The sequence below is a fragment of the Trichogramma pretiosum genome, unplaced genomic scaffold (genome assembly GCF_000599845.2).
Source record: "Trichogramma pretiosum strain Unisexual culture from Peru unplaced genomic scaffold, Tpre_2.0 scaffold4, whole genome shotgun sequence".
Classification (NCBI taxonomy): Eukaryota; Metazoa; Arthropoda; class Insecta; order Hymenoptera; family Trichogrammatidae; genus Trichogramma; species Trichogramma pretiosum.
In genome coordinates, this window is record NW_019641688.1 from 416985 (window position 1) to 430306 (window position 13322).

Here is a 13322-nt window from a genome sequence, read left to right on the forward strand (position 1 = left end):
TTCTTTTTCTACTAAAAATTTATTGGCTTTTACATATGGAAATAACATTAAGTAGAAAGAGTTGATAATATCGTTAAAATGAAAATTATCAAATTGAACTTCAGAAAAACATACAAAATCTGATATCGTCGTTTTTGATACAATCGAAAATACATTTTATACATTTATCCAGTCATAGTGCTTGAGGTATGTGCCACATCAATATGAGCTTTGAGGTTTATTTTTCGTCCGAACGTCTTTCCACAAATCTCACATGCATGGGTGGTACTATTATGCGACGATTTAACATGTTTATAGAGACCAGATCGATTTTTATACATTTTTTCACATAAATCACACGCATAAGTGATGCCATTATGCACCTCATCGATGTGGAGTTTTAAATTAAATTTTCGTCCGTACTTTTTTCCGCACACATCGCACGTATGTTTGTTACCGTTATGCACCACATCTATATGCATTTTGAGACTACTCTTGGTTGTGAATTTCTTTCCGCAATAGTCACATGTAGAAGTGACACCATTATGTGCGACATCAATGTGATTTTTGAGATGGCTTTTACTTGAGTATTTCTTTCTGCAAATATCACATGAGTGAGTAACACCATTATGTGCGACATCAATGTGCTTTTTGAGATCACTTTTAAATGAAAATGTCTTGCCACATAAATCACATGAGTGAGTGACACCATTATGCAACGCATCGATGTGCCTCTTGAGATCACTTTTAGATGAAAGTGTCTTGCCGCATACATCACATGAGTGAGTGATACCATTGTGTGCTACATCGATGTGGGCCGCGAGATTAATTTTTCGTCCGTACTTCTTTCCACACGCGTCACACGTATGTTTCTTACCGTTATGCACCGAATCTATGTGGATTTTGAGATTACTCTTGCTTGTGAATTTCTTTCTGCAATTGTCACATGTATGAGTGACACCATTATGCAACGCATCGATGTGCCTCTTGAGATCACTTTTAGATGAAAGTGTCTTGCCGCATACATCACATGAGTGAGTGATACCATTGTGCACCAAATCAATGTGGCGTTTGAGACTATTTTTCTGTGTGAATTTCTTAGCGCAAATATCACATTCATGTGTGACCCCATTGTGCAGGTCATCAATATGGGTTTTGAGATACCGTTTTTGAGAAAAAAACTTTCCGCATAAATTACACGAATGCACTATTTTACTGTGAACCGAGTTGATGTGTGTTTTGAGATTACCTTTAGTTGAGATATTCTTACTGCAAATATTACATGTATATGTGGCACCCTTGTGCATCGTATTAGTGTGAGTTTTGAGATTCAACTTTTGTGTAAATAACTTTTCACGTGTATTGCATGCACGTGTGACGTCGATGTGAGTTTTTATTGTATTGGTATAGTTTAACTTTTTTGAATCTCTTCTATTCTTATTTTTTTCACCGAGTTCACAATCGAAATTCAAATTCACTTCTTTTTTCACCTTGTCCACGGTTCCTATTGGAATGATGTTTTGAGCTGCATAATCGTCGCTGTTTTTTATATGTTGCAAATGATTTTGAGAATAATCTTCAATTTTCGTAACTTCAAATAAATTCGTGCTCGGCTTCATGTCTTTACACTCAAATTCAATTTTTATTTCGTCACGTTCGATTTCACGATTTTCATTACATTCTCGAAGCGTCTGCAATTAATAATCCAGTTATATTAAAGTTTCGTAAAAAATATTTAGTATGTGAATCGTATGAAAGTGGCCACTCTTACTGAATATTCTTTGAAGTCTGGAAAATCTTTAACGTCAGGTGCATTGGTACTCATTTTATAATCACTTTCATCCAGCGACTCGTCGCAAGGTTCATCTTTCACTCTGAAATATTTATAAAAAGTTAAACATCATGCTAAATTATATTTATATTTTCATTTGCATTTGAAAATTACCTGCCGCTAAAGTTAAATAAATTACCGGAATCCATCGTTCTCTCTTAAATTTTCATGAGCAACTAATCTTTCTACGATCCAAACTAACTAACGTGTGTGTCAGTTTGTTAATGTTTACAAATCATCTCGCGAGTATTGGGACGAAGTAATGTAAACATAGCAACACTGAGCCATTATTTATTATTGAAAACCCATATATTGATCTCTCTAATGAGCAATAATAATTATTCTACAAATGATATAAAATAACCTTCTAAGAAAAAAAAAGGTTCTATAGCGCACGAGACGTGCCGAAAAAGAGCTAGCATAAATAAATTACGCATATATCACATTGTAAAAGTACGATGTACGCTTGTCGTATATACGGCAGTGTTATAGGACAGTTTTGTAAGCCGATTACAAGACCGGTCGCAAGTTTTCTCGAATCAGCGGCTCGACGATATAGTCGCGGGTGGGCGCCCCGGGAGAGAAAATCGTTCACGCGCGCAAAGATGCTATAATTCACGCGCTTTAGAAGGGAGAATCAGTGCGTTTATATACACACACAAGCGCGGGGTTCTTCACATACATAAACACAAATACACACACTCGCGCGACGCGATATAGAGACATTATTTTTCAGGCTTTACATTGGCGTTATACGTGCCGATATCCGAAGCATCGATTCAGAGCTCTATTTTCTTCGCTATTTTTTATTTCCTTGTAAATATTTCACACGCTCAGCTTGCACAGAACAGCCTGTATACATGTAATGCTGCAGCTATCACGCGCAAGCGGGCGCGATGTTACAAGCGAGCAGTGCATTCCTGATGCATATATGCATGCGGCGCAAATTGGCATGTCATTTAAACGAATCCTCTAATATACACGTTGCAGACTGCAGCTATCCTCTCCCGCAGTTACACCTCTGTTTGAGTCATTCGTTTGTGTAATGGGCGAGTACACTAAGCTTCGCGAGTGCGAGTCTGACGCTTGCTTTATTGGACCTGGATTATGTTGTTATTGTAGTTGTTGCTTTGTTGCGTGCCTGTCTGCGCACGTACGTTCAATGTGCATGTGTGCATGTGCGCGAGATGTATTTTGTATACAGGGCACTCGCGGCGCCACGCACATATTATATACATTTACGCGAGGGATTAATTAAGGTCCTTTTCGACTACCGGCTACGCATATATGTGTTGTATATTACATGTTGCAGGCTCGAGTCGCGCGCACATTTAGAGATGTTTCAGAGATTTGCTCTAATGGCAAAAGGTCGATAAACATATGGGTCAAAATAATACTTTTTTACAAAACCGTGCGCACGTATGTCACCGATCTTGACGCGCTTTTGGTATGTTATAGTACATGGTAAAAAGGTCCCAAAAAAAAATTTTCAGACCCCCTCCCCCCTCCTATCCCCCACTTCCGGTATAAACGTCCATTTTCGATCTATATTTTTTCTGAGGACATGAAGCAAGTAAAAAATCTGAAAAAATTCATAAAAATACTTTTCCACAATCCAAACAACCTTGAATTTTTTCAGATTTTTTGAGTGCTTCAGGCCTTCAGATAAAATCATTGAAAATTTCAAAAATCGAGATACGGCGGTATGAGCCGATGTAGTACTCGGAAATTTTTTCAGTTATTTTTCGCATTAAAAAACATAACCTCAATTTTTTTCAGATTTTTTCAGATTACCTAACGCACCTTTTGAAGCCAAAAACCGATTTTTTTGACGAAAATAATTTTTTTAGGACAGTACGGAGCCTCGAAAAATCTGAAAAAAATTTTTTCTTGTTTTTTTCATCAAAATACGTAATCTCAAATTTTTTCAGATTTTTTAATTGAAGGCGATAGCTTCTAGGGCCGAAAAATGCTATTTTTAACAAAAAATGGTTCCTAGAACCCGATGGTTCCGGTGAAAAAATTTGAAAATATTTTTTTTGAATTCCTTGTCAAATTTTAATAAATTTTGACCGTTTCAAAAGTTCGATTGAAGCTTCCTAGCTCATTTTAGAGCATCAAACGAGTTTTATCATTCCTTAATGTCTTCAGAAACGTCTTCAGATATTTTGCACTAATCTTTGTCCTGCTCTAAAATGAGCTAGGAAGCTTCAATCGAACTTTTGAAACGGTCAAAATTTATTAAAATTTGACAAGGAATTCAAAAAAAATATTTTCAAATTTTTTCACCGGAACCATCGGGTTCTAGGAACCATTTTTTGTTAAAAATAGCATTTTTCGGCCCTAGAAGCTATCGCCTTCAATTAAAAAATCTGAAAAAATTTGAGATTACGTATTTTGATGAAAAAAACAAGAAAAAATTTTTTTCAGATTTTTCGAGGCTCCGTACTGTCCTAAAAAAATTATTTTCGTCAAAAAAATCGGTTTTTGGCTTCAAAAGGTGCGTTAGGTAATCTGAAAAAATCTGAAAAAAATTGAGGTTATGTTTTTTAATGCGAAAAATAACTGAAAAAATTTCCGAGTACTACATCGGCTCATACCGCCGTATCTCGATTTTTGAAATTTTCAATGATTTTATCTGAAGGCCTGAAGCACTCAAAAAATCTGAAAAAATTCAAGGTTGTTTGGATTGTGGAAAAGTATTTTTATGAATTTTTTCAGATTTTTTACTTGCTTCATGTCCTCAGAAAAAATATAGATCGAAAATGGACGTTTATACCGGAAGTGGGGGGTAGGAGGGGGGAGGGGGTCTAAAAATTTTTTTTTGGGACCTTTTTACCATGTACTATAACATACCAAAAGCGCGTCAAGATCGGTGACATACGTGCGCACGGTTTTGTAAAAAAGTATTATTTTGACCCATATATTATTATTTACGCGTAAATTGGGCGCATGACCTCAAGAAATTGATCTTCGATTTTTCCCCAGACTTTGTGCATAAACATCAGCGTTGGCTAAATTATCGTTGTAATTACATAAGGATCGATATGCGTCGTTGTCGCGAACGACTAAAGATACATCTTTGAGTTATTCTGGCGCGAATATAATATTTTTCCTGCACAGTTGCCTCTGCGAATTTTATACATCGCCGTTGTCGTCGTCTGAGTTGGCTGAGCGGATCTTCGTCGCACGGAGAAACTCTGCTAGGGAGTCATTTTTCATTAATTTCCATCGGAATATGATATCGCAAAAAGGATTTCGCCGCTGATGAAGCTGGAAGTTATACAGTCTCTCTACTATCTTTCTTTTGTTATACTCTCTCTCTCTCTCTCTCTCTCTCTCTCTCTCTCTCTCTCTCCCGAGTCACGCGAGAATTTTATCATTAACCAAAGATTTTCTTCTTACTTCGGTCGAGCCGCAGTCGGCATGGACCTCTATACATCAACTTATAGCCACGGTCGCGCGCGTGCTTCTGTATCGCTGTTGCAGCTATATAAGGAAAATATCTCGAAACTTTCGGTCGGCATACTCATAATATCGCGTTTAATATCAGATTTCAAGAGGTTTTTCGTTTATACTTTACGGCCCCCTTTTACCGGGCTTACAAGGAAGTATATCTACGTATATTTATATTTCTATTCGTGTACGGCGCGCATTTTAAATTACTCCGAGGCTTTTGTTAAATTTAGCAGATAATCGTGACAAATCCATTGCCAATTATAAACCAACAAGTTTTCGACATTAATCGCGGCAAAAACATCTCGCTAATTAAAATACATGTTTGCCGCGCTATCGTTGTCCTTGATTTATTTATGTGCAATGGTTATATACCTGGTACGTGAGTGTAAAATGCACAATGACAAACAGATCGTCGTGGGCTAGTTTCATCAGTGCGCGCGCGGATTCACTCCCCCTCCACACTCGCGTGGTCGTAAAATTATTATTACTTTCTAAAAGCCACTTTTGCCGCTGCTGCTACTGCTGTGCAACTTATATTATGCGCGCGGCATTTAGTGATCTCAATCGAAGAAAAACCAACCTTTTGATCTCCTAATGCCGGGGCTTCGACACTGCGCTGTGGACTCACACATGCTTGCACACACAGAGTCCTATGTAGCGTGACGCAATCTCTCCTTTATAGATATATTGGAAAATGCACGTGTGTTCGCGCGCGCCTGGAATTTATACCGCACTCAGCGAGAAATCCACAATTGATGTCTATATATCAAGCGATCGATTTGCTCATCAGAGACTCGTCTGCGCGCCGCGGTATGTTTCCTGGCCGCCGCCGTGCTGCCGCGCGCGCGCTATGCATTTCCAGATTCTCTCGCGCGCGCGCGACGCTGATTGAAAGGCGCCTAGTTTTCCTTCTATCTTCTTTTTATCCTTTTTTTTTCTTTCCTCTTTGCTACTTTACTTTTGCCTCGCAAGAGCCTCGACGATCGGGACCGCGTATAATGGTGCGCGCAGCAGCAGCCGGCGAAAATCTGCCGAAGTCGATCTACGTATTTTATGCTCGATTCTCGTGGGACTTTTGTAAATCTCGCGCTTGTGATGGTGCGTGGCTCTGTAAGGTATTGAGGTAAATTGAAATGATGAATAGGCAAGGGTGACATCTGTCGTCGTTAATCTTTTTTTCTTTCGTTTCTTTTTGGCCCAGAAGCTCTGCACGATTGGGAACAGTCGAAAGATCTATGCAGCAATAAGTACACACACACACACACACACGTGCATACAATGAAGATCGACGAGTAGCAGTGTAATTTATGCAAATGTCGAGAGTTGAAATCGAACGATTTCTTGAGCATATAATATAACCCACACGTTTCGATCCTTTGATTGTGCACGCGTAGCAGCAGCAGGCAGATATTCAATGGCGTATCATTATCTTGAGATTGATTTCAAGTATCTCGTGCAATTATTTCCTAATAAATTGATGAAATTTTTCTCGATTTTTTTTTATAATAATTACAGCGTGATCTAGTGACGTCATTTTTTTTGAACGCAAAAAAAACTAATATTGACAGTTCTGCCTCTCGTTTGCAGTCAATAATTGAGAAACTTGGAAAACTGTTAAACAGTTTTTAATTGCCCACACAAATTGAGCTTTGAAAGTTTTTATGTCGAGAAGTTGCGTTTCTTTTTTCCTCCACCCTCTCGCCTCTGCTTTTCGAGCGCGCAAGCAAATAGTATAAATATACTTTATATTTTCCACTTCAAATTTTTTAAAAATGTTCTTCGGGTTTTTTACGTTTATATCAAATTTTCTATACTATCCCCGGTACTGATGTAATTTAAAATTTTTATTACATTAATCAGGAAAAGCACGATTCGAGAAACGCGAGAAACCTTTCGTCGGCTCGCCATAAAAACATATTTGCCTCGAGGTCGTCGTCGTCGTCGCGCAAGACAATTATACAATCCGGAAAAAGGGAGAAAAAGAATATTAAACAGTTACGCGTGAAGAGCTCCTCGCATGTACATGCGATACGTGTACTACGCGCTCGCGTATAATCCCCAAGAAAAATCTAGAATTAGCTGCTAACGAAGCTTCGCTGCAAGCGTATGTATTACGTATACGTACGATAATCTACCGAGAGCCTACCGTATAGAGGACTATCAGCTACGCCAAGCTTATCTTCGCTAACACACACACACACACACATATTATAACTGGCGCAGTGTAAGTATAAGTAGGTATACGCGAGCAGGCGGGCTAAAAAAAAAGCTCCACTGCTCTCATTAAGCTCGCACGGAGAGGGACTTTCTAGTTTTATCTGAACACCCTTTTTCTCCTTTTTTCTCTCTCTGTATTAAATATTTTTTACCCGAACTCGACTGACGACGACGTTACGACTCGAGCAGTAGGTTATATATTTTCTCATCGCCCGCGCACACAGTGCAACTGAGACTATTACCACCGCGCGCGTAATATATAACTGCTTCTTGATACCTTTACGTTGGGTCTCGGCGATCGAAATTTTCTATTTGTCCCTATTTTATTCATCGCAGCTGGATATTGGAATCATCCGTGAATGACGAGAATAGTAAAAAAGAAAGAAAGTCCCGAGACGTAATTTTTCGATTTTTTCTTTCGTCAGTTTCGCATTTCAAAATTTATACAAGCTCTGCTGCGCTCGATATTAAAGTTTTATTGGAACGAAAATTGATTTTCATATAGCTCGATGATTCTTCAACTTTTTCTAAATTATGTTGAATATTTTTCGAAGAGGATATAACGTTTCAATTATTTGAAGAATACAATTAAATTACAGACTAAAGGTCTGCTATTTATATGGACCACGACTACACGCAAATATCTGCATGAAAACCCAAAGCGCAACTTTCAAGGTTTCGCTCTAAAGTATAACTCTCGAAAAACTTCAGTCTCTATTCAAATTTTGATAATCTTGAGGCATTTTTTTTCATTCAAAACTAAATGAATGGTATCAATTTAAGTCATTAATTTATTTACCAAAGGTTATAAATACTATTGTTTTTTACAAAAAACCAAGATCTTATAAAATTATCGTGCTTTATTTAAACTTTCTGTAACTTTTAATTTCAAATTTACTGAAAAATAATTCAAACTATAGTTTCATTGTTATTCAATTATGCTTATTTACAAGGTTCAGAAATTAAATAATCAGAACAACATTAGAAACGAAAACAATAATATTGTAAATTGTTTATTTAATACTGTGTGTTCAGTTGTGAAGAATAAAATTGAAGAATATCTCATTCATCTATTATGTCGATAAATTTAATTCTGAAATTTTTTTCAAAAATACTAATCAAAATTTTTCAATCATTATACACAATTTTTACAACAATTCATTCGAAATTTATATTGCTCGTGAACAAATATTGGTGAGAGATTTGAAAACAGACTACTTGCCATCTATAGGACACTTGATGAAATATGTAAAAAGAAGTTGGGAAAGCCCTGGGCACTTATGTAACAAGCAATTTATTTAAATTGTTGATCTAAAAACTCAAAGATCTTGGAAATTTGAAAAAAAATTAAGGTTTCAATCATTAACTATATTTCTGTGGTGGAAAGACATAACGACTTAAGTCCATTTTTCGTGTTTTCGAGAAAAACGCGTTTTAAGTTGATTGTGCCAGCCTAACTAGACGCGGACGAGTTGAGGTCTGAACCTATGATGTTTTAAGCTACTATGAGGTAGCTTTTGACCTATGTACTTATGAAATTGAAAGGCGCATCATAGCGATGATACGGAGCAAAAAATATGGACTTAAGTCGTTTTGCCTTTCCACGCTTTGCACTTAAGTCCACTTTTGGCAGTCACACTTTTTTCAGTATCGATAATTTCGCGCAGTTTGTGATCATAACCTTATTTAATGATTTTATATTGATAAAATAGCTAATTTAACGTTATACTAGTGTCAAATCTCAAGTCTTGCAACGAAAAAAGGCCAAACTGAAAATCGCAAAAATGACCCCTCGCGTATTAAATATACCAATTGTATAGTGAAATTCACAACATTCGAAGAATGTGAGAGTTATTTGTATGTACGAAATATCATTTTCTTTCATTTTCAAATAAAATTAGACTCTCTATAGCATTTTGAAGCTCGCTAAGGTGGACTTAAGTCGTTTTGCCTTTCCCCAGTTTTCACGAAATGGACTTAAGTCGTTATGCACAATGCTGAAACTAACGATAGAAGCTATATTCGTCTATTATGACCTTTGTACCTTAAAGTAGACACTAAATATAGGTGTTTTTCATCATAATATCGATTTCCAAAAAAATGGACTTAAGTCGTTATGCCTTTCCACCACAGATTTATTTTCAATCTTCTTCATCCTTCTAACGTAGATTTTGGATCGTATTTCAAGTCAGTAGTGATCAAGAAATGACACTAAAATATATGGTGATTTTTCTTTCAATCCAGCATCATATTTTTTTAAATTTCACGACTTGTGTAATAGTAAAAATTGATGTACATATATTAAGTAAATAGTTACGAATTGAAACCTCGAATACAAGTTATCTATGAAGTGATCCCTCGTGGCAGCCTGCTTTAGGCTTCAAAAAGGCTAATTCTTAATTTCTTATCCTTCCTCGGTCTCGTCATAATTTTTTCCAGCCGGAAAAAAGTAAATATCTCATTGTAGACTTAATATTTTTTTCCCTTTTTAACTTGCACTCTTATTGAATTCGAAAAATGTGTAATTGATGGCATAATTACTTGGTTCGTATTATCTACTTAGGTGGATGCGTAAAATTCTCAATATAATATAGATAAGTTAAGAATTCATTTTATTATATTTTATGTTTCGCGTTTCAGTTTAGAAAGTTTTAGCAATTGGGTGAAAATCGGTTAAAGAATCGAATGTTTGAAAAAAAGAAATGGGGCGAGATAAAAATTACCAGTCAGTGTTACGGATAAAACATTAGTTTATGTACTTATTAGCGATGTACATTTAATAATAATATTTTTATACAAAATATTAACGTGTATTAGCCCAAAGCACAATGACCTTTATTGGATTCCAAGAAATGTTTCTGTAACGAAAAAAGAAAGTAAGTTATTTAATGGAATATCGATTCATTAAAAAAGCGAAAAATGATAAACTATACTCACGGCACAGCTGATAAGGGCCTTAGGATGTTTCCAATGCTGTTTGCAGTTTTGTGCGGCCTCATTCAGACAATGCTTCACCGCCCATTTGAAGGCAGCAGTCAAAACCTTCAAAGCGACCCCGAGAAGCGATTTAGATTCGACGTCGTCCAGCTCGTTCATGTCGGTTTCAAGCAAAATTTCTTCCTCGTCGTCGATCACTGGTACAGCAGCCACGGCCAGAGCGAAAAGAGCCACCATTCCGAAAAATACCAAAAATGATCGAGAAAACATGATGAATGTTACTAGAATGACACTACTGTTGATACTTTTTTAACTGTGCAGCAACTGCTGATTGTTGCGACTGTGAATGGAAACCCAGTGAAACTCCCTTTTATATCTCTCAATTTAGACTGATTTTTCATTATTCTAGGGACTACTCAATTACTTCTGCGTAAAACTATTTATTTACGGCTAATTTAACATATAATGAGCCGACTTTTTTTGTTTGACAAAACATATTTGGCAAATCGTATCACTTGTATTCCGGATTATAGTATATAATATTTGAAAATGAACGTACGGTAGTAACAATATTTCCATATTTCATCTAAAAATATCAAATGCATTACATTAAGATCAACTGTAACTAAAAAAACGTTGAAAAGTTACATAAATTTTTAGTGTTTTAAACTAACAGATAAGCTCGACGTTAACTTTTTATTAGAAATTATACTTGAGATGCGTATTCGTTCGGAGTCGTTCGACAAATTCGTCTGTTTCTGTGACAGACGTCCCGAATATAGAAGTGATCTTTGCATAGTCGTCTTTGTTGAATACATGAACGTTATCTTACTCAATTTCCCTTAAAGATCATCCCGATCTTTTTGATCTACCCGTAGATTTATAATAATCACTTCAGTTGCACTACGTTGGAAGATATAGGTGCAGAGACACTTCGTACTCACGCAATCCAACTTTCCATCCCTTTTATCGGAAATTTAAAATGTACATAGTATTGTGATACCGGAGTTACTGGGACAACAACATTAAATATACGCGAGTAGTAGTTTATGAACTAACCGTCAGGTGGCGAGCTTGTCGAAAGCTAAGAGTGGAAGTGAGGCCTGAGCGTGCATTTGGTGTGTAACTGTTGGATTCAGAAAGTTGAAACAAGAGACTGCGTCGCATCTACGCAGGCGGTGTGTAGCGCATAGGAACACGCAATGTTTTTGCATAGCGTCTCGCTTCGAAGTTCGGAAACTGAGGCTACGAAAAGTCGTCAACGCGGCCTATGTAGATTCGACGCAGTCTCTTGCTTCGACCACTCGATCCTGGACATTCCGCTAATAGTCGTAAGGTGTGGACGCAGGGTCTCGAACGCAAAGACTACGACTCGAAGATACCGCGATTTTCATGTTGTCGTAAACCATAGTTGCGTTCAATGCTCGTAGCCTCGGCTTTCGATATTTTTTTCGGTGTTCGTCGGAGTAAAAATCAAGGTCGATCAGCTCGTCTTCTCCAAAGCGGATAATTGTTTATACAGTATTCTCGATTGCCGAATGAAAAATTGTTTTAGCCCTTGGCCAGTTTATTATTATGAATAAAGACATAAATATACCGGGATTAAAGCGTAATGTGACCAAAGACTGGATTGATTTTACATAGTCGGTCGATCGCGGGAAAAGTTTTTGCATATTCTATATTCAATTTTACCTGTATTTTTTTTGCATTTCGTTCCTCCATTTTCGTTAATATTCGTAAAGATTCGATTAAAGTTACCCAGATATGAATTATGAAAATTTGTATTTTTGTGCCTGGAAAAACGATATGTTTTATTTGATTGTGTACCATTGGAACGCCGTTGAAACCTCTCGAATTTTCTTCAAATAAATTGAGTGACAAAATTTGCATGAAAATAAAAATAAAAATTAGTACTAACCATGAATTTACATGTAATTTACCAAACCAAAAGAACCGACCAAAAGAATACAGAAAAAAAAGATTTTTATTACATCTGATACAACCGCATAAAATCGGGAAACCGCAAAATCGTTGAAAGGCCGTCTTAACCATAGTTAAATGCTCACATCATTGCTCAGCATCGCGTTGCAGCAACACTGCATCTATTAAGACGGTTCGCTCAGAAGTTGGATAATAGTGCGATAAATTTCGCAATTTACGCGACTGCAACCATCTTTATTTAGAAGCTATAATAATACGACAGCTTATTGCCGGACGCGCGCGCGGAAAACTGCCTGGCCCGCGGTATACACACTCTTGCGGCTTCATCTTTGAGATTTAGCGCGCCGCGTTATAAACTTGCCCTCCATAAGCATTAAGTGAGATATCGTGTCGCGAGCGATCAACATTCTTTGCGCGATAAAATTCGGGATAATACACAAACATAATAGGCGAAGAGCATCGAAAGCCGCGCGGAGTCGCTCTCGACTTATATACGTTATATGGTCGTCTGTATATATATAGGCGCACTTTAGAGGCTAGCTAAATAAATTAAGCTCACGTGTAAGTTTCCGAAGCAAAAGTTGCGGGCGAGTCAAGACAGAGAGAGGAGGGTATAGCTCGGGCTTTATAACTGTTAAAGATTTAAAGCTCGCCGTACGTCCTGGCAGTATCTATCTATCTATCTATCTATCTATATACATTATACGACGCGTGAGAGATGCGCCAGAGCTGCAAGCACGGAAAACTTCGGCTCTCCTGGCATAATTTTATGGGAGCTCAAACATATATACAGCACACATAACGCTTATGGGTGTAGCCGAGGAGCTGCGGAAGAGGCGTCGCAGGCGCGCACGCGGCAACTTCTTCTTGACCTAATTTCCTGCAGGCGAAAATCGGTCCCGGGTTATACGACGTAAAGGGGGAAGATCTCGCTCTCTCCCGGCCATTCCTTGTCTTT

At 37.3% G+C, this 13322-nt stretch overlaps 1 protein-coding gene across 3 annotated transcripts; it reads right to left on the reverse strand.

Moving 5' to 3' along the window:
* LOC106656207 (zinc finger protein 62 homolog) lies at positions 1-2017 on the reverse strand. Of its 3 annotated transcripts, none has more exons than XM_023461662.1 (4): positions 1925-2017; positions 1751-1853; positions 1025-1670; positions 1-772 (listed from the first exon to the last, which is right to left on the reverse strand). In XM_023461662.1, exons 1-4 carry the CDS (start codon positions 1957-1959, stop codon positions 165-167), a joined length of 1392 nt encoding a protein of 463 aa, XP_023317430.1. In that variant the 5' UTR covers positions 1960-2017; the 3' UTR covers positions 1-164. The 3 variants fall into 3 exon arrangements, with proteins under 3 accessions (XP_023317430.1, XP_023317429.1, XP_023317428.1); XM_023461661.1 differs by having other exon boundaries at positions 1-688; positions 941-1670; XM_023461660.1 differs by having other exon boundaries at positions 1-1670.
* Positions 2018-13322: the final 11305 nt, after the last annotated feature.

Coding starts and splice junctions, on each gene's coding strand:
- LOC106656207 (XM_023461660.1), bottom strand. CDS start 1,959: ATGGATTCCGGTAATTTATTTAACTTTAGCGGCAG. Junction 1,854..1,924: donor TTATTTAACTTTAGCGGCAG/GTAATTTTCAAA, acceptor TAAATATTTCAG/AGTGAAAGATGAACCTTGCG. Junction 1,671..1,750: donor CAGACTTCAAAGAATATTCA/GTAAGAGTGGCC, acceptor TATTAATTGCAG/ACGCTTCGAGAATGTAATGA.